This window comes from Saccostrea echinata, unplaced genomic scaffold, assembly GCF_033153115.1.
Source record: "Saccostrea echinata isolate AGI-Se365-2 ecotype Australia unplaced genomic scaffold, CSIRO_AGI_Sech_v1 ptg000054l, whole genome shotgun sequence".
NCBI classification, from domain to species: domain Eukaryota; kingdom Metazoa; phylum Mollusca; class Bivalvia; order Ostreida; family Ostreidae; genus Saccostrea; species Saccostrea echinata.
Window position 1 is genome coordinate 55,190,437 of NW_026889803.1, and position 21,714 is coordinate 55,212,150.

Genomic DNA, 21,714 nt, shown 5'->3' on the forward strand with positions numbered 1-21,714 from the left:
TATTGAATGTTCAATCATGAATCAATACTCTAGTCTCTATACAAGGCTTATACCAGTAACATTGCAAAGGTCATTTGATGAGTTTTTGTCAGAAATTGAAGTAAAGGTTGATTTTTTTTTTTTGGAGGGAGATGTTTCTTTAATAAGTACTAGAGAGCGTTTAAGCAGTGTATTTATTTTTAGTTCGAATTTTCTCTGTTCCTGTCAAGGGTATTGAAAACTCGCGTGAAAATGAACAAAACCTTAATTGAGTCTGTTACGAACTTGATACTTTCATCAGATGAAATTTTCCAGTCGTATGTAACAAAATGTAACTTCAGGGCTCCGAACATTTTCTTTTTATTATTGACGTTTTGTGTTAGCCTAGTGTATTTGTGGCGAAAGCAACGAACAAATTATCCACCAGGTCCAATATCATTCCCATTTATTGGAAATTTAGATTTCTTTAAGTCAAAATCCCACATACGAGTGGCAAATCTAAGAGAATTGTATGGAGATATTTTCAGTATCAAAGCAGGAAAATGGAATATAGTTGTGGTGTGTTCTCAAGAAGGCATTCTAGAAGGGTTGACAGATCCAGATAACAACTTTGATGGCAGACCAAATTTTACGGTTTTCCATAATTTGTTTATGGGAAACAGACAAAGAGGTATTTTCAAATTTTAAATAGGTGTTTACTATTCACTAGTTAGATTAATATAACTGTGTCTCTGGACAGGCCTTCACCACAGTTGTTAAACCGGATCCATAGGACATTTATCATTTTAATGATAGAACATTCTATCTAACTATTCATAGAAACTGTGAAATTTACAGTAAAATAAATACAAGTACAAATATTTATTGGCACAAACACAATTACAACAATTGGCAAAGGCCCATCGAACATCATTAGATAATGTTTACAAAATTTATGTAGTATTAAGTAATTGACTTCTATGTTTTAAACAGTCTCTAATAAATAATAACATTTAAATGGGATGATGCATTTATTAAATAATATTTGCTGTTAATGTATATTATCAGTTTTATCAAAATATCCATAAGTTGACAAAATTAAGACATTTCTATAATTGTGTGAGTATTTGTTGCTATGTTATCCTGATTTTGCCAACTCTATCGAAATTTATGTGGTGTAAATTTAGCATGAAAAATGTATTGCAATGAGAAGTTTATTTTTAGGTATTTCTACAGCGGACTTTGATCTGAAAACTCAAATTAAGAGAGACTTTGTGATAAATAGTCTAAACAGCCACTGGAATCCTCATCCTGATAGAGGGCACCTGTCTTATTCTGTAGAGAAAATTGTAGTGAAGGAGACGCTCAGTCTGATGTGCTTCTTTCTGAATGAGGAGGGAGCCTTTGATCCGGCAGAGTGCTTCAAATTTGCTCACTTGCACATCATGATGACACTGCTATTTGAGGATACATATGATGCAGATGATCCTATAACACATGAAATCTATGATTCTTTGGAGGACAGAAAAGAAGCTATGAAAATTCAGTTATATAATTACTTTCCCTTTTTAAAACCCTTTTTTAAACAACAAATTAGACAAGTTGAAGAGAGAGCTAGTTTATTGACAAAATTTCAAAGAATTCTTCTGAATCAGCATAAAGATTCCTACAACCCTAATGATTTAAGAGATTTTGTTGACCAGCTTCTGATTTTTATTGAGGCGGGAGAGGATAGAGAGTTATTGGACTCGGACGACATGGACTGTATCCTCCTTGAGTTGGCAGGTGGGGGCTTTTCTTCTGTACCAGCATTATTAACATGGCTGATGGGATACATGGCAGCTTTTCCTGATGTTCAAACACAAATGCAGAAAGAAATGGATCAAGTTGTTGGTAGGAAGAGGTTTCCAACATTAGTTGACCAACCTTTCCTTCCCTACACAATGGCTATAATACTAGAAGTACAAAGGATTGTCACTCTGTTTCCATTCCTTCATCCACATAGAGCTGTGAAAAACTGTTTATTTCAAGGTAGACACTTTTAGACATTACACTGTTAAATAATAATATCTGATTATAAAGAAGTACTTTATACAATTAAACTGACATAAACATTTTATGAAAAATATTAAGTTTTTTTATTGAAGGGTACAACATTCCTAAAAACACCATTATGATGTTCAGTGTTTGGAGTCTACATCATGATAAAAAACTCTGGAAAAATCCCTCTAAATTTAATCCACTAAGGTAGAACATGCATGGATATACATGTATATTAATATGTAATATCAACTGTATAAAATTGAAGGTTTAATAGGAAAAAGCAGTAGTTTGCCAATCCACATAATCTTATGTAACATAGATTCACAATAAATCTGATTTTTTTTCATCTTAAATATCTCATATTTTTTATGCTTTGGAAATCTGGTCATGTGATAAAAAATTTGTGATCTTGTATTTTTTGAAAGATTTCTAGATTCCAGCGGTGGACTTCACATTCCCGAATTTTTCATTCCATTTGGACTGGGGGACAGGCGGTGCCCTGGGGAAAGCCTGGTTGATGTGGAGGTATTTATCTTTTTCACACACATCATGCATCAGCTTTATGTCAGACCAGAAGGAACCACTCATAACTTGGAGTCCACCTATCAACAGGCTGTTCAGCCTAAACCCTTTAAAGTCAAAATTATTAGCAGGGAGGAATATTAGACAACTTCTAGAGGTTTGGTTTGTAATAATGGGAGAATCAGATTTTGAATATTTATTTGGAATAAAATTTTGAGTGTGTTCTGATATAATGATTAGAAATAATACGTTTGTGTTTGACCGTCATAAATTTAACTTTTTTCTTAATTACAGAAAAAATAAAATTGAAAATAAAAACAATAAATGAATAAATGAAACTGATGTAAATAATTTATTGTTCCCTTAATTACTGAAGACCTTATTTTTACCCATTTTATCTGATAGTAATTGAGAATGCTAATGAAATAACAAAGGGTTCAACAAAAGTGACATGTATATGTATAGAAGAATATTTTAGTTAAGCACTGAATTAGTATTTTTTGACATGCATTGTGTCATAACACGGAGGGCTGTGCTGATAAATTGACTAAGGGGTTTTTGCACTATAGCAAAATTAGTCAGTCTTCTGTGTTATGACATAATGCATGTCAAAAAATATTAATTCAATCCTTCTCTTTATAAGATATCCTCAGGTAGAGTTTCTTTATGGATCAAGTTTATCTTTACTTGTTTTAGAATAAGATTTAAATGCTTAACCAGCTTGTAAACAAACTACAAAACAAGGTCAGCCAGAAATGGTATTTATCGATTTCCCCTTCTCCTTCAGCTGTGAGTGAAAAATAGTGCAAAAAGAAGAGGAAGTGATTTATATCTTTTGTCATTTAAAAAAAGTTAAATAAGAAAATAAAATAGAAAAGTTTGATCATGGTATTCAACACACACACAAAAAAATTAATGTATTTAAACACCTTCTTAATTTGGTGATTCAGTTCTCATCTGTGTTATTGAAGAATATTTATTTTTAGTTAAATGTGTATTTTCCTTGTCACAAGTAAGAAACTGTGTAGAAAACTTTTAGCATTCAGTCTTCTGTAACACAGATGAGAACCGAATGACTTAAATGTTGTACGAAAAATAAAAAAGTTGTATGAATACATTTAAGAAATTTTTTCATTGAATTCATTGTGTAGCATGATCATCTATATTCTATTTTTATTTTATTTTTTAGCTCATCTGAGCTGAAGGCTCAAGTGAGCTTTTCTGATCAAAATTTGTCCGCTTTCTGTCCTTTTTCTTGTCACTGTCATCAACTTTTTACAAGTTCATCATCTTCTCCAGAACCACTGGGCCATTTTCAACCAATCCTGGCACAAAGTATCCGTGGGTTAAGGGGATTCAAGTTTGTTAAAATTAAAGGCCACATCCTCTTCCAAGGGAAGGTAATTATGAAAAAGTAAAAAAACTGGGTGGGAAAAATCTTCTTCTCAAGAACCACTGGGCCAGGAAAAAAATGAAAATTATGTGAAAGCTTCCTGACATGATTGAGATTCAAGTTTCTTCAAATCATTACCCCAGGGGATAGGGTGGGGCCACTATGGGTGATCAAAGTTTTACATGGGTATATATAAGTAAAATCTTTAAAAATCTTCTTGAGAACAGCAAAGCCATGAACAGTCATATCTTAATGGAAACATCCTGAGGTAGTGAAAATTCAAATTTGTTCAAATCATGACCTCAAGGGGTGGGTCGGGACTACAATAGGCAATCAAAATTTTATATAGGATGCACTGGAAAAATCTTTAAAAATCCTCTTCTCAATAACCTTTGGGCTAATAAAGATGAAACAATTAAAATGCAAAATCTTCCTGAGACAGTGTTGATTCAATTTTGTTCAAATCATTACCCCTGGGAATAGGGTGGAGCTACTTTGGGTAATCAGAGTTTAACATGGGTATAAGTAGGAAAAATCTTTAAAAATCTTCTCGAGAACAGCAAAGCTGTGATCAGTTATATTTACCGGGTATATGGAAGCATCCTGAGGTAGTGTAGATTCAAATCATGACCCTGAGGGATGGAGTGGGGATGGGCAATCACAGTTTTACATAGGAGAATATAAAAAAAAAAAAAAAATAGGAAAAATCTTTTTCTCAAGAATGGCAAAACCATGTCAATTCATATTTACATGGATTCATCCTTAGATAGTGTATATTCAAGTTTGTTCAAATCATGCCCCTGAGGAAAGGATGGGTCACAATGGGGATAAAACTTATACATGGGAATACATAGAAATTTCTGAAAATTTTAATTAAAATTATTTAATTTCTTTAAAAATTCTCTTTTCAAGAACAGGAAATCCATGATTAGGCATTTACATGGAAGCATCCTCAGGTAGTGTAAGGTAAAATGGGGCTTCAATGAGTTGTCTAAGTTTTACTTAGAAATATATAAGAAAAAGACTTTGCTGATGAAAAACAAGAATGACTGTACATATTCAGGTGAGCATTGTGGCCCATGGGTCTATTATTTTACTGTTGTAAAAATGAAACTTTATTGACATTAGATAATTATAAGATATTTCTTCTTTTTAAAAAAAGTTGATACTCACACTATTTTTTCATCCACAGCAGATGGATATAATTAAAAAACTGCTTATCACATTCTTGGCTTCTTTATGCAGTTTGCAAACATGTCAGCTGGCTGTTAAATTTTATTCCTACAGAAGTCAAGACAAACTTGATCCATAAAAAAATGTTTTCTGAGAATATAAATATAAGCACTGAATTAATATTTTTTGACACGCATTGTATCATGCTCGATCGTTATTTAATTTGTCAACACACCCGTCCATGTTTTATTGACACAATGCATGTCAAAAAATATTGATTCAAAGCTTAATTGAATTCTAAAATTTTTCTGAGCAGTTTATTAGTTGTTATAAAGAAAATACTTATCAAATTTAAATGTTGATTTTTTTTTTTTTGAAATAATGTACATTGGAACATGATTAAAATTCCATGTCAGATGTTGCACATGCACATGCATATTCAATGCAGAGTTAACTTATCAAAAATGCTGTTTGTGATTTATTAATTCTAGTCAAACTTTATACATTAATTTGTTTTGTATATTTAATTTTGTGTTTAATAGTTGCATACATATATTTTGATATAGAGCAATGGGGACCACAATGAATTCTCTGTTAAACAAGGTTTATGCCATTTTAATACAGAAATTAATGAATGTTTTGTTTACATTGTAACAGAAGTGGTAAATAGTTGTTCCATTTCTTATGGTATGCATGTATGTATAGTTATGAGGACCTGGTATTTCTTTTGAAATACCTTTGTTATCAATTTACATATTTTAAGATATGACTATATACTTGTATACATCTTTTAAATATGACCATTGTCTCCTTAAATTTTATTGATAAATGTATAAGAATCTAGTCGTTTTTGTTGATTTTGTTTTATTATATTGACTTATACCATTATACTGTTATTTTTTTTCTTTCTTTTATGTTGAATAAATCTTAAAAGTATTCAGTGCCTTTGGAATAATATTTGCAAGAGTGATGCCCACCCCCACCCCTTCAAAAAAATTAAAGGTTCATGAGAAAAACAAGAAGTGTTTGTGAAACACTGATGCCCATGTATGGCAACTCGTATCAAAGGCTAAACTTTCTCAAATACAAATCAAATATGTTGGTACCCAAAGTAAGGTCTTGTCTCGAGGAATATACCTGTGAAATATGAAAACCCTAGCAGCAACTATTGAATAGATATGGAAAAGGTTAAAGTTTTTCAAAAGTAAGTCAAACAACAAGTTCAAATGGTCAAAATTAAAGGCCTTCTCCCAAGAAATACACATGTGAAATATGAAAGCCCTGGCACAACCGTTCAAAAGTTATGACCAAAGTTATATCTTTTAAAAGTAGGTCAAACTCCAAGGTCAAAGGGTCAAAGTTGTTTGTATCCAAAGGAAGGTCTTGTGACAACGATTACATATGTGAAGTATGAAAGCCCTAGCACCAACCATTCAAAAGTTATTGCCAAGGTTAAAGTTTTCCAAAAGTAGGTCAAACTCCAAGGTCAAAGGGTCAAAGTTGTTGATATTCATAGGAAGGTCTTGTGACAATGATTACATATGTTAAGTATGCAAGCCCTAGCACCAACCGTTCAAAAGTTATGGCCAAGGTAGGTTAAAGTTTTGCAAAAGTAGGTCAAACTCCAAGGTCAAAGGGTCGAAGCTGTTGGTATCCAAAGGAAGACCTTGTCACAAGGATTACATTTGTGAAAGATGAAAGCCCTAGTTCTAACTGTTCAAAAGTTATGACCAAGGTTAAAGTTTTTCAAAACAGGGTCAAATGTTAAGGTCAAAGGGTAAAAGTTTTTGGTATCCAAAGAAAGGTCTTGTCACAAGGAATACACATGTGAAATATGAGATCCCTAGCGTTAACAGTTTCAAAGTTATGGCCAAGGTTAACGTTTTTCCAAAAGTAGTCAAACGTCAAGGTCAAAGGGTCAAAGTTGCTGGTATCTGAAGGAAGGTCTCAAGGTATACACCTATGAAGTTTGAAAGCTCTAGCACCAACTATTCAAAAGTTATGGCCAAGGTTTAAGTATGAAAAAATATTGCAAAAGTGGGTCAAACTCCAAGGTCAAGGTCAAAAGATCAAATTTTATGGTACCCAAAGAAAGATCTTGTGCCAAAGAATACACATGTGAAATATGAAGGCCATAGCTCCAACCAATCAAAAGTTATGGGCAAGGTTAAAATTTTTGCAGACAGACAGACAGACAGCTAGACATACGGACGGACAGGGCAAAAACTATATGCCCCCGAATCTTCGATTACGGGGGCATAAAAAAACTAGAGTATCTTAAGGAATGCATGTGTCGCCTGCTTTGTAGCTTCATCGACGATGTAAATAGATATAAGAGTGGTCAGATATTTATTTACTACTAGAATAATTATAATTCATGCATTTGCCTGGAAAGAAAAAAAATCCACGGACAGTATAAGACTGCAATATAATCTGACAATCAAAGAAAAGATGGTTTCCCCATCCTCAAATGAATAATTAAATTGAAATTATTAGAAATAATTATTTATCAGTTTTGTTTCCAACAACACCCCAAAAGAGATTTCAGTCTGTCTTTACTGCAATTGTCAGTCTACACGATCCATTGTAGAATACGATTCCGATGTATTTTGATAGTATTTAAATATAAGTTTGAGTGATAACTGAATATCATATTGTTTCAAACTACCGTATCATGTATAAATGCTAATTATGAAAGCCCTGACTCTAAAAATAAAAAGACCTAAGTAAAATTAAACTTTCCAGGGTATATTTTGCAAAGTAGATCAAAGGTAAAGTGGATTGCAACACTGGTATTTTTATGCCCCCGTATCGAAGATTCGGGGGTATATTTTTGCCCTGTCCGTCCGTCTGTCTGTCTAGCTGTCTGTTTGTCCGCAAAACTTAAACCTTGCCCATAACTTTTGATTGGTTGGAATTATGGCTTTCATATTTCACATGTGTATTCCTTGTGACAAGACCTTTTTTGGGTACCAACATATTTGACCTTTTGACCTTGACCTTCGAGTTTGACCAGTTTTGCAAAATTTTACCAAATTTTAACCTTGGCCATAACTTTTGAACAATTGGAGCTAGGACTTTCATACTTCATATATGTAATTCTTGTGACAAGACCTTCCTTTGGATATAAACAACTTTGACCTTTTGACATTGACCTAGGAGTTTGACCTACGTTTGAAAAACATTAACCTTGGCCATAACTTTTGAACGGTTGGTGCTAGGGCTTTCATACTTCACATGTGTACCGGTAATTCTTGTTACAAGACCTTCCTTTAAATACCAACAACTTTGACCCTTTGACCTTGACCTTGGAGTTTGACCTACTTATGCAAAACTTTAACCTTGGCCATAACTTTTGAACGGTTGGTGCTAGGGCTTTCATACTTCACATATGTAATTCTTGTGATAAGACCTTTCTTTGGATACCATTAACTTTGACCCTTTGACCTTGGAGTTTGACCTACTTTTGGAAAACTTTAACCTTGGCCATAACTTTTGAACGATTAGTGCTTTGGCTTTCATATTTCACCTGTGTATTTCTTGGGAGAAGGTCTTTCCTTGGGCACCATTAATTTTGACCATTTGACCTTGATGTTTGACCTATTTTGAGAAAAACTTCAACCTTTTCAATGGTTTTACTCAGTGGTTGCTGCTAGGGTTTTCATATTTCACAGGTATATTTCTCGAGACAAGACCTTACTTTGGGTACCAACATATTCGATTAGCATTTGAGAAAGTTTAACCTTTGCTGTATATTGCCATACGGGGGCATCAGTGTTTCACAAACACATCTTGTTCATAATGTTTTTTTATTATACTTTCATGTTAAATACTAAAATCTGATTGGTTTAGACGCATTTAACAATCCGTAATGTTACCCTCAGGTTAGCAACACACTTGACAACGGGTAACATTACGAAAATGTCACATGCGTTCAAAGCATGCGCGTACGGTTCACCGTATAATTCTCAAAACGTCGGTTGTGCGTTTGAAAGAAGCCGAATAAACGACGTCAATAAAAGCTTGCGTCCGACGTAGCTTACTTGAAAACAACAAACGACAGACGAAACATCCTAGTGAGTCCACAGTTTAGATGATAAAGGACTTTTTGAGGAGCAAACAAACAAATAGAGGTTGGTAAATCTTTTCCGAAGCTTTCTTATTGAGAAAAATAGAAGCGGGGAGTTTGAAAGCTTTCTAAGCGTGAACTTAACGACGATCTCCGAATTTTTTTTTATGACATCCGAAATCAATAAGACATTCAGTATAATAAAATAAATAGTGCATGTTTTTGAGGGTAACAGTTGAAATTGACACCCCTCGGAAAACCATTGTCACCCTCCGCTGACGCGTCGGTTGACAATGGTTTTCCGAGGGGTGTCAATTTCAACTATTACCCTAAAAAACGTGCACTATTTATATAATGACAAACAGTGCACATGCTAAATAGCATAGACTTACCTCCTAAATGTGAAAAATATGCTGTTTATGGGCACTATGAAATTTTGAAAAGTAGGTCAAGGTCAAGGGTCGGTAACCATGGTAATTTACAAAAGCCATTGTACCAAGCAATATACGTGCAAAATATCAAATCGATACCTCTTTAAATTTTGGAGATATAAGGTTTGACAGACGGACGGACAGACGCCGGGTAAAGAGATCCAAAAGTGTCGCTCTGCTCTGCATGCGACACAAAAATACATGTAAATGAAGACAAACACTTCTCGGTGTTGCTCTTGCTAATGACGGAAAGATAACATCATTTCCATCAAAATCAAAACTGGGTGGCTAAGATTTGGGGATCTTTGTCTTAAGAAATGAAAGTAATATTTTTTTCTTTGACCGAAGTATCAAACAAAAATTTGGACGGAAAACGTCATCAATGCGCGTAGCGCATTGACGAAAACGTTTTCCGTTCAAATTTTTGTTTGATACTTCGGTCAAAGAAAAAAATATTACTTTCATTTCTTATCATTTAATTATGATTTTAAAATAATAAAATGAAAATTTCTTTCACTTTAATATTTAATTTAAGTATCGAAGACAGTGCGTAGGAAGTGAGGGAGTGACTTCCGGTGTAGATGGACTGGAAAAACAAAGGAGAGAAAAATTATTTTTCTGCAAACTAAAAGAGCTCAAATTGCATAAAAAGGGTGGTGGTAGGTCTCTAAGGTGCTTGAGAAGGTTTTGCAATAAATCTGTGGTGGAGAAAATCTATTTTGCCTACGAAATTTACGAAATATCCAACAAAGGATGGCTAGTAAACAAATCCAAGATGGCGAACTCGATCAAAGCGGGGAAAACAAACTGAAGAGAAGAGGTAGACCTGCTAAATCAGCATCTAACTCTAGGAACAACTCCAGAACTAACTCCCCTAATACACTTGTAAATGGATCAAATGACACGGAGGAAATTTGGAAATGCAACTTGTGCAAATACTCGTTCTCTGACCCCAGTGACAAATTACTGGAATGCCAACGATGCAAGGACCACTTTTGTATTAAGTGCTTGGACAAGTCGGTCGAAGAATACAATCTGATGGACAGTAGTGATATCATGTGGTTCTGTGTGCCATGCCGAGAAAAAGTGGAGAAAAATATCATTGTGGACAGAGAAATTGAGGAGAGATGTAAAGACATGATGAAGATGTTCGACAGTAGAATTAAGTATCTGGAGGACGAGATGGAGAAGAAATGCAGTGAAGAACAAGTGAGGGAGATAGTTTCTGAGGCAATACAGAAATCAACAGAATCAAATCAAGCTGATACAGAGGACGAGACTGCGAGTGAATCTGGAAAACACACCGTGCCAGTATCAGCAGTACTGAGTGAAATTAATGAGAGGAAAAACAGAGAATGTAACATGATCATCTATGGGATAGAAGAAAGTGACTCAGACAATAAGGAAGTACGTCGTTCCTATAACAGAGATCAGGTGAAAGGAGTTGCTGATGTTTGTGAAGTGAACATCGCAGATGAAAACATGGTAAAGTTAGTGAGACTTGGTAAATTTAATAAGGATAAGAAACGCCGTCCATTGCTCGTTACCTTCTCAAACCCAGAAAAAAAAGTGGAGTTCTTTAAACGAGGTGGAAAGTTGCGGGAAAACATTGAATTCAGTGAAGTACGACTTGCAAATGATTTGACACGCACAGAGAGGGAAAATGAAAAGAAACTGTATATGAAAGCCAAGGAATTGAATAAAAATGATTCGGGGGAATTCAAGTACCGTGTGCGCGGTCCACCTTGGGCAAGGAAAGTGGTAAAGCTCAGGGTAAGCGATCCAGACTAGAAGATACAAAGAGGAATGTAAATAATGTATATAGTTTTAAAGTGATAAACAAACTTTCGCTCTTTTACACCAATGCAGACCAATTTAGAAATAAGTTCAATGAGTTCCAGGTCAGGATAAGGGACACAAAGCCATTGATAATAGGAATAACAGAAGTGAAGGCAAAAAATGCAACATGTGCACCTAATCCAGCTGAATATACGATGGATTGGACGAAGGAGTACAGGATGTTTCATGTAAATATTGAAAGCAGCATAGGTAGAGGACTACTTCTATATGTACAAGATTCTCTTTATGCAGAGGAGGCAAAACTTTCAGCGTCCTTTGAGGAGCAGCTTTTTGTGAAAATAAAGATAAACAGCACAGACTATTTCCTAGTTGGCCTCATTTATCGGTCACCGTCAGACAATACCGAAGAAAAAAATGAATGTTTAAGAAACCTGATAACTGAAGCCTCAAAAATGAAGTGCAAACACTATCTCATTATGGGAGATTTCAACTATCCTAATATAGACTGGGATCTACTGTGTACAAAAAGTGAAAACTCTGCTGAGCAGAAATTCATAGATTGTCTGCAGGACAACTTCATGTTCCAAACCGTCACAAAACCAACAAGGTGGAGAGGAACGAACATTCCAACCATTTTGGATCTTGTGATCACAAAGGACGAAAATGCTGTGGAGGATATGGAATACCAAAGCCCATTAGGAAAGAGCGACCACTGTGTTATCTGCTTTAAATATGTTTGCAGGGCAATACTGAAAAGCGGACCAAAAAAGAGGAAGACTTATAGGAAAGCTAACTTTGCCGGTATGAAGAAGGAAATTAGCGAAACAGATTGGGAAAGCATTCTGGAGTCACAGAGCACAGTAAACGAGATGTGGCGTCAATTCCGACAAAAAATTGAGGACATAGAAGATAAATATGTGCCAGTAGTCACCATCAGACCAAGCAGAAAAACGAAAATGCCCTTGGACAAAGAAACTGTCACCTTGATCAAAGAAAAAAACGCACTGTGCAGAAAATATGTGGCTACCAAGGATCCAAATATAAGGAAAAAGTACAATAGGACTAGGAACAAAGTGGCAAAGTTTGTGAGGAAAGCAAGGAAGTCATTCGAAAAGAGTATAGCACAAGAGGCAAAAACTAACCCAAAAAAGATATGGCAGTATATTAACTCAAAAAGTAAAACGAGACAAGGAATCGGGGAACTGTGTGTCGACCCTAAAAATCCAAAGTCCAATAAAACAGAAGTGGATGAAGAGAAAGCAAATATTTTAGCAGTCTTTTTTAGTAGCGTTTTTACACAAGAACCTGAGGAAGCCATACCCGAACTGGACAAACGCCCTATCAAGAAGGAGTGGACAGAATTAAGAATACTGTAGGAAGAAATTATCAAAGCACTGAACCTGTTAAAGCCAGATAAGTCACCAGGATTAGACAACATGCATCCAAGGCTATTGAGGGAATTAAGAGTGGAATTAGCAGAACCCCTAGCAAGGATCTTTAGGAAGTCAGTAGATGAGAGAAAAGTTCCAGAAGAATGGAAAACAGCACGCATTAGCGCGATCTTTAAAAAAGGAAACAAGGCGATAGCAGGAAACTACAGACCAGTGAGCTTAACGTCAGTGGTGTGTAAAGTCATGGAGAGACTAGTTAGGGACCACATAATAGATCATTTTGTAAGCAACAACCTCTTTACAACTAAACAATATGGCTTTATCAGTGGTAGATCAACTTCACTACAACTGTTAAGGGTATTAGAGGAATGGACAGAGGCTTTGGACAGTGGACATGATGTTGACTGTATCTACATGGACTATCAGAAGGCCTTTGATACTGTCCCACATAACAGACTGCTTAAGAAACTGGAAGCATATGGAATAGGGAAAGAACTTATAGACTGGATAAGGAACTACCTAAGTGGAAGGAAACAACAAGTATCCATAAACGGGGCAACATCTAAATGGCATAGCGTAACTTCCGGCATTCCGCAGGGGTCAGTAATTGGGCCGATAATGTTCGTCATATTTATCAACGATCTCCCTGATATCGTGAGCTCTACTGTGTACCTATTTGCCGACGACACGAAAATCTTCAACATAGTTAAGGGTAGGGAAGATAAAATGACACTTCAAAGAGATCTTGAGAAATTAACAGAATGGAGTAACACCTGGCTCTTAAAGTTCCATCCAGAAAAATGTAAACACATGCACATTGGAAAGAAAGACCCAGACCAAGACTTTGAGTATGAGCTGTTAGGACGCACTCTGGAGAAGGTACAAGAGGAAAAAGACATAGGAGTCATCATAGATGAACAACTCAGCTTTGATAGACACATAAGCGAGAAGGTGAAAAAGGCAAACTCTATTTTTGCAATGTTAAGGCGAACTTTTCAACATTTGGACGAAGAAACTTTCATTCCTCTTTATAAGATACTTGTCAGGACACATTTAGACTATGCGAGTTCGGTCTGGTTCCCTTTCAAATCAAGACACATAGAGATGATTGAAGGAGTGCAGAGAAGAGCTACCAAGCAGATTCCAGGATTGGCAAAATTAAGCTATGAAGAAAGGTTGAAGAAACTAAAACTACCAACGCTGAAGTACAGGCGCCACCGAGGAGATATGATTGAAGTGTACAAAATAACAAGTGGAAAGTATGACCCATTAGCAGCAGACTTTATCAAGTTAAGGAGAGACCACGTTACTAGGGAACAAGGAAGAGGGAATTCCAAGAAGCTGTTTGTACAGAGACCGAGACTCAATATAAGAAAATTCAGCTTCAGTGTTAGAACTGTCAGTCTATGGAATAGCTTACCAGAGGATGTTGTAAGTGCTAAAACTCTGAATACTTTCAAGAATAGACTAGACAACTTCTGGAAGGACCAGGATGTGCTCTATAATTACAAAGTAGATTTTAAAACCGATTACACCGGTAGTCACCCAAGTAGTCACCCAAGTAGTCACAAAGCAAGTTTGGAGTCCGACGAAGAGGACCTTGACAGGACCTGTGTTGGAAAAATACCATAAGTAACCATAAGTAACCATAAGGAATACATCACAACAACGTTGCTGAATTTCAAAATGGCTGAATGTACAGATCTATGCGCATTGGATTGATGAAATTTTACGTATAAGCTTTCTATGATACATCGATGAAAGAAAAAATTATAAGATTTATTTCTTATCATTTAATATTTATCTTTCAATGATGAGATTTAACTTGAGAACGATCGAATGACTGTCCAACACATAGGCTAGGCCTAGCTTAGTTGTCTAAAATTTCAGACGCCGAGTATAACGAACAAACAACGTTTTCAAATATTGTCGTGTCATTACTATTATTCTAACAAAAACAGTTTTAACACAAAAACTTACCTGTTGTATTAATTTTTGCTATATCCCAATGTTTATATTCCCCCAGTAAGCTGATATCTTTAGGTTCGTAAATGTAAAGGGAAGCTACTCAAATATAACCTTAACAACTCTTTCTAGGTCACAGAAATTTTCTGTTTCATATGCGCATCTCTTCATCTGAATTTCAAACCGAACATATATATACGTATCACAACATGTCCAGGCATAAAACAACATGCTTCAATATCTGGAAGAATCTGTTGCCGACTGTTTAACTTTGAAAGAATATCCGTCCTCGCTCAGCGTCGTTTTTCTCATGCATTCGTTTCCTAAGAATTAACAGAGTAACGGCATTTCCCCGCTTTGGTAGCATAAAAACATTTCTTCACAGTTCTATTGTTCATACCAGTTATCTCAAACACAAACATTTAATATACGTATGATGATTTCTTTCCTTTTTTCCCGCAACTGCATTGTTGTCATTTGCAGACGATCTGATTTGTTTAGCAAAGGGGGATAATTCGAAAAGAAACTAAAGTAGAAAATAACTCAGGAACGTAACGGACGAGTTTTGAAATTCAGGAAAATAGAGTAAAAGAATTTCATTTTTCTTTCAAAAGTAATATGGAAGCGGGAAATATACATGTAAAGTCAGCCAAAGTAGTTCCGGCTGCTAAGTGCAAGTGAACTCCAGATTTTATTGATGCAGTTATCAAAAGAATTTTTTATCCAATCAGAATCAATTATTTTATAGAAATTAAATGATTTATTGATAAGCTTTTTTTTTCATTTTTTTTTTATTGAAATGTTTCCTAAAGCAAGAGAGAGTAATCCAATTTAGTTTCTATGCTTACATTAAACTCAGGTTTTTAAATATTTCAGCAAGACTAGCAATTCAAACTCATTTTCAAACTGGCTCTTAGAAGTTTCAAATTCTTTATTGCATATTACATAAACATATGCTATTCACAACAATGACAAAATATTGAGCACTTCGAGGTAAGTCCAGATTTAAAGTTCTATATAACAATATATCAGTAATGCAATGGAAAGTACTGATGTATATCGTTTAAAGCTTTTGGGATGACACCGCTATAATGGAGCTTCAGGCATGCATGGGGGACACAGAGGCTGCTGTACCGGGGGTTGTGTAGGATAATCCGGCTCGTCTCTAAAAATAGTGGCAAACTTTGATTATATTCGGTATATCTACTGAAAACGCACACATTGGTATGTTATATACTAAGAAATACCACATTTCTAAATCGTATGAGCATTAAATATGTAACGAATCCGTAATAGGTATCCTCTTTCAAGTATTATATGATCATCTACATTTCACATACCGTAAATACTCGCCAATAAGTCAGTTCGCCTATAAGTCGGATGTATTATTATTTTTTAGGGATTTGCCATTGACCCGCTTATTAATCGGTACAACTTTTTGCTAGAATCGGTTGAGAGTTTTAAAATAAATCTAAACCCGTTTTTCAAATAATATTTTGAGAAATGACGCCGATATTTAATCTTTTTTCTTCTCAACAAATCAATTTCATATTAATATTCTGATGTAGTTACCTGTGTTTAAATAATATTTTGGGATATGATATCGATAGTAAACCTTTTATTTTTCAACGAACCAGACAGCTACCATTTTGTTAAATCCATCCATACGTTTTGTTTTTAAAAGAGTTAATATACCTTGTCGTCTAGATATTTTGAACACTGATCACAACAATTTTTTAACCTTCTTTTTCTACCTTCCTTCTTTTAACTCTCCCAATTAAAATAAAGATATATTAAGTGTGTTTTATAATTTTATTTATTACATACTTAGCCACTTGAAAATAAAAAAAAAACATTCTTATTTAGTATTACAGATCAAATCAATATATAACATTCCGATGATTTTTATGAATTTTTCTAATTACGAGGTGCTCAATGTCCGAGTCATATCTGTTGTTATTGATTTTATAAAAGCTACACTTGATCTATTATTATTATTATTAACATGATTCAATTTTCATTCGTTTATCTAAACAATTATTGTCTCTTAATCTACCTGAAACTGTGTTTACTTAGTGGCACGCGCCCCGAGAAAATCGTGTACATGGGAAACAATAAGTTTCATTAACAAACGAATATTAAGAGTTATGTTTTGAATATTCTTTCAAAATATTAAATCTTTTATCGAAATATTTTAGACAGTACAATTGAATAATTAATGCCAAACTGGCGTTATATCAGGGTCGCAATTCAATTTTACCGATAAGCGATAGATTTACAGTAGGGCACGAGTTACTGAAACAATATTACTTATGTAAATAACATAACAAAATAAATAATACACACTTGAGGTAAAATAAAATAATATTTGTACCTTTATAATGCATAATACTAGAATACATAAATGATATAATATATCCGACTTTTGATTACGATAATCGTCGGATTTATTTAAAAAATACTACATTTCGCCGATCAGAAAAATACCTATCTTTTAAGGACTCGCCTATAAGTCGGACGTAGAGTTTTGGATAGAAAAATTTAACACCCCCCCCCCCAAAAAATCAAACAAACAAAAACGACTTATGGGCGAGTATATACGGTATGCACTTACATTTTTAACAGCTATTACACGAAGTATCGGGCATTTAATGAATATCACAAATATGAAGTATAACCAAATGAATATTTAGTTAAGGTATAACTGTAGATATTCAGTAAGGTTTTCCAAAAATCAAAGATGTTCCCCTTAAACATCTACAGGTATTTACTTTGACGGTGACTTTTTCGTGTTCTTTTTCCCGGGAGTCCTTCCAATCTCCGCCCATCAGTTTCTCAGCTTTTTCCTGTAAGCACATTATTATATATTAATATTTACATTTTCAAATGTTTTTTGTCACATCATAAAACCAAAATACTAGACAGTTATGCCTTAAAAAACTACTTATTCTTCATACAGTATAAATTGCTGATATGGGTACAGTGAGATACTCACCTCGTACTTGTGTAGTTTGGTTTCTAATTCATTATTCCTAATAACATACTGAAAATCACACAACAGAAAATATATCTATACCATGTTTTATATTCAGCTGAAAACCGTTATAATCAATATATAATTCGTTTTTATGTATTCGTTTCTAACGAATCATAAGGACTTACAGTTATTAGAACTAGGATACCAAATACAAGTAGGAATACGCCGTAAGAGATGAGAAAAACTACAAAAGCCCAGTTATCCATGGTCTCCTGGAGGACTTCATCGTACTCAAATCTGGTTATAAGTGCGTGCCACGCCGTCACCAACCAGTTAAAGAACATGTTGGTAAGGATAAACTTGTCCTACAATCAGAATGCTGCATTTGTAAAATGGTGCCAATATAAAATGAATATTACTTTTAAATCTACATGTATAAACTGTACGCCAAATTCACAAAAAGAGAGATTAAAATATAGTTGTACAGTTGATAAACTACATGTAAACTATTGTTTAAGAAGCGTATAGTTAACGGTTTCTGAACTGTTGTTTTCATCTGTAAAACTATATTAAACGGTCGTAAACTATCTCATACCAACGTTAAATCAAGTTTATCTGCCTGTGAATGAATTTAATGATTAGGTTTTATTTATAAATATAAAATCATCATAAATTATCATTTGTAAACTATAATTCGCATTTGTTAACTATAGTTAAAAGTTGATAGTCTTGGAATCACTATCGTGAAACTATATTATCAGATAAACTATATTTTCATTAAATATAGTTTACATGTATGGAAAATATGGTCATCCACAGGTGGTAAAACATAAATCAACATACCCACATAATTCAAACGACGTGTACTATCGAGAACTAATGACGTAATCTGTTTTAACTATTAATTAGTACTTGTGAAATCATATATATATTCAAACTTTAAATAGAATAAATTAGTCTAAGTGGTAAATACTAATTAATTACTTCATTAATTAAATAGATTAAACAAGTTTTTATATTTAAAAATCTCTAAAAAGATTAACCATCTGAATATGAAACGTCGTCGTATTTTGCAATTATTTTCCGATTCCTAATATAAATATACTGTAAGATACTGTTACACTTATCGAAACCATTGTAAATGTATTAATGCACTGAATTTTTAGTAATTAGTTGGTAAGTTTCCTGAAGGAGATAATAAAAATAACGATACATAAAAAGTTTGCTTTAAATTCACACGCAAAGAAACTGACTTGACATCGAAGTAGCACTTCCCAGACATACGTTCGCGATATATTTAAATTAAGTAGATATAAGCATTTATTGCACTTACCAGACGGGTGTGATATGATATCTTTGGAAGATTAGCATTTGTCGTCAATCTAAATGTAACTGCCGTCAGCATCAAAGTAATGGATAATTGTAGTCTGTTTTGAGGTAGTTTACGACTGACTGCAAACGTCGCGAAAGAAGTTGCACATATAAGTGTCTGTAATAATAAAATAGAAAGAAGTGGCACATATATGTGTATGTAATAATAAAACAAATATGGTTACAGTTCATTCCCCCTCTGTTCACTCATATAAAATCTGTCCTTAACGCTTATCATTATTCAAAAGAATTCTAAATTATGACAAAATTTGACAGAAATTGCCTTGTTAATTTGACAATTTTATAAAGTAGTACTTAAGTAATTTATCCCAGTGAAAGTTATCTCTCTTATCAGAGTATCAGTGAACCTTAATATGTTGAAATAGCATTGTATATTAAGAATATATCTCTAAGGACTGAATAGAGTGAGCAGTTTTTAGTCTTACCATTATCACAATAACGTTCCAAACGAAGAATCCCGCGCGTCTGACTGCACAGCAGCCGACAGAAATGCCCGGGAACTTGGCGTTGACATTTCGTTTCTGCGAGAACACTTTAGTCTCTGTGTAAGGAACAAAATCTACATAGTCATAAAGTGACCACTCCTGGACATCCACAAAGCAGGACACATTAATGGTACTCAGTTCCTCCGTGTCCTCCACAAATTCTAATTCACTGGCGGGAATTTCTGACGTAATAATCAGGTTCAAATACTGTTAAAAGTAACGTCAGTGATTTTTAAGTAATGCTGATAACCCTAGTAAGCTTATAATATCAGTTGAAGAATAACACTTACCCTTCATTTTTAAGAGTAAAAAAGGAAAATAGATAACACAAACATCAACGCTTGATGAAGGATAAGAAAATATCATTCACAAAGTAAAAATATGGGAACTGAAGTATTTTCTATTTACAAAATTGTTAACCAGAAGCAAAAAAAAAAAAAAAAAAGAAAAGAAAAGGTTATGGCATGTCTGAATTTAGCGCTGCTACTAATAGAAAAACTAAATCAAAGATACATCTAAATCTTGCATAAACTTAATTTCACACGTAAATAATAGTAAGTCTGTACCTGATGATCAAAAGGAAAGTCCCCAAGCTCCAATTTCTCGGAGAAGTTTCCGCTTAGTTTTCTCTTCTCTACGATATACGCCTCCTCATTGGGACCGAAAGTCAATTCTTTTAACACTTTCTTCTTTTTTGAGTCTATCACGTTTTGAACCGACATTCTAGGGTCCCAGTAATTGTCCAATTTTGTGTTTCGAAGATGCTATAAAAAATAAGTTTACCGTATATACAATTCTCATTTAAACGGTAGCACACTCATCAGGAATATATGATATAGATGCCATGTTTTGTCATCTTTATCTCAAACCCCTTAAAAGTTACCCCCCCCCCAACCCCCCAATTTTCCGCTGCACACATACTTGACAGAAATCCAATGATGGTTCCCGCCATCTTGCTTGGACAAACACGTCTGCACAGTATTTCTCCTTTACCGTGTCGATTTCGCCGACTTTCAGAAATACAACACGGACATAAACCGTTCTCTGTGTACAAACAAATATAGTTCTTAAATCATTAATATCATGCAGTCGTTTTTAGTTTTTTAGTTTGAGTCTGAAAAAGTGAATGAAAAAATAAAAAAAAAATGCTACCCGTGATATACAAATACATGTATACTTACTTTTTTCATGTTTTTACTAAAGCCAAATCTTTATGTTCTGCCTGAAGTTAGAATAAATGTATACATGATATTAATATTAAATAATATAAACAGGATTAAACGGTGGATAAGAGGCTCATTTATCCTCTAGAATACACGATGTTGCTTTTTTATAAAAGTGTGTAAGGTGTTAAAAATCAATGTTTTGATGTTTATATGTACATATTTGAATGTCAATGTTTGTTTAATCCATTCAACAATACCAGAAAGATTTTAATTTAAAAGGTTTACTTAGACACTTTGTACTTACAGGACAATGACTTTTAAAAAAGGCTCTTCATGCAGTACGCTACAAAATACGGTGTATACTTTGATTCATGGTCTACTGCATATATCGGAATCAAATAAAAATGGAAATAACACCTCACAGATGATTATAAATGCAGTCCAATCTTCTCAATGTATAAAGTCATACAGACAGCTATGAAGAGTTTTGACTAACGCAAAAGAACGTAAGTAATATCAAAGATATTGCACAAATATGCGTTTACAATATGGTGAGCAAATAAAGGAACATTGGTGGAAAACAGACTTACCTTCATCAGAAAACTATAGCATCGTTTGTCACTTCCTGTATGCTTGGATACAAGTGATCGATTGAGTTTACGTTACAGTTCATTGACTTGGAACACGGATCAAATATGTTTGCTAGTTCATTTAAATTAATTGTTATGTAATTCTGCTTGAAGTAGCTTAACACGTTTTCTATAATTCGTCCCCTCAATAATCCGCTTTAGATTTCTCAAGTAAATACTTTTAGAATCTCTTGTTATTTTGACCATAGGGTATGGTGGCATATTTCTGCCTCATGTGTGCAAGTTATTTTTCTGTCAAATATGTCGACATGCAAGATAGATATGTTGACATGCAAGATAGTTATGTCAACATGCAACAT

At 34.2% G+C, this 21,714-nt stretch overlaps 3 protein-coding genes across 3 annotated transcripts; 2 read left to right on the top strand and 1 right to left on the bottom strand.

The window, feature by feature from the left end:
• Positions 1–163: 163 nt before the first annotated feature.
• LOC133171918 (cytochrome P450 2F5-like) lies at positions 164–2,701 on the top strand. The gene is made up of 4 exons (XM_061306710.1): positions 164–649; positions 1,183–1,989; positions 2,106–2,205; positions 2,427–2,701. The coding sequence occupies exons 1-4, from the start codon at positions 232–234 to the stop codon at positions 2,665–2,667; spliced, it is 1,566 nt and encodes a 521-aa protein (XP_061162694.1). The 5' UTR covers positions 164–231; the 3' UTR covers positions 2,668–2,701.
• An 8,882-nt stretch (positions 2,702–11,583) lies between these two features.
• LOC133205026 (uncharacterized) lies at positions 11,584–12,765 on the top strand. Its single transcript, XM_061340767.1, has one exon. It carries the CDS (start codon positions 11,584–11,586, stop codon positions 12,763–12,765), a length of 1,182 nt encoding a protein of 393 aa, XP_061196751.1.
• A 2,941-nt stretch (positions 12,766–15,706) lies between these two features.
• LOC133205027 (gamma-aminobutyric acid receptor subunit alpha-2-like) lies at positions 15,707–20,789 on the bottom strand. Its single transcript, XM_061340769.1, has 9 exons — positions 20,781–20,789; positions 20,521–20,643; positions 20,166–20,363; positions 19,540–19,806; positions 19,056–19,211; positions 17,908–18,087; positions 17,741–17,788; positions 17,517–17,591; positions 15,707–15,910 (listed from the first exon to the last, which is right to left on the bottom strand). Exons 1-9 carry the CDS (start codon positions 20,787–20,789, stop codon positions 15,845–15,847), a joined length of 1,122 nt encoding a protein of 373 aa, XP_061196753.1. The 3' UTR covers positions 15,707–15,844.
• Positions 20,790–21,714: the final 925 nt, after the last annotated feature.

Bases quoted from the DNA above. Each gene is read 5' to 3' on its own strand.
- LOC133171918 (XM_061306710.1), top strand. From the start codon at position 232: ATGAACAAAACCTTAATTGAGTCTGTTACGAACTTGATACTTTCATCA. The intron at 1,990-2,105 runs GTAGACACTTTT...TTTTTATTGAAG, and splicing joins GAAAAACTGTTTATTTCAAG to GGTACAACATTCCTAAAAAC. The intron at 2,206-2,426 runs GTAGAACATGCA...ATTTTTTGAAAG, and splicing joins TCTAAATTTAATCCACTAAG to ATTTCTAGATTCCAGCGGTG.
- LOC133205027 (XM_061340769.1), bottom strand. The intron at 19,807-20,165 runs GTACAGACTTAC...TACTTTTAACAG, and splicing joins ACTTTCCTTTTGATCATCAG to TATTTGAACCTGATTATTAC. The intron at 17,789-17,907 runs GTAAGTCCTTAT...TGTGATTTTCAG, and splicing joins GTATCCTAGTTCTAATAACT to TATGTTATTAGGAATAATGA.
- LOC133205026 (XM_061340767.1), top strand. From the start codon at position 11,584: ATGGATTGGACGAAGGAGTACAGGATGTTTCATGTAAATATTGAAAGC.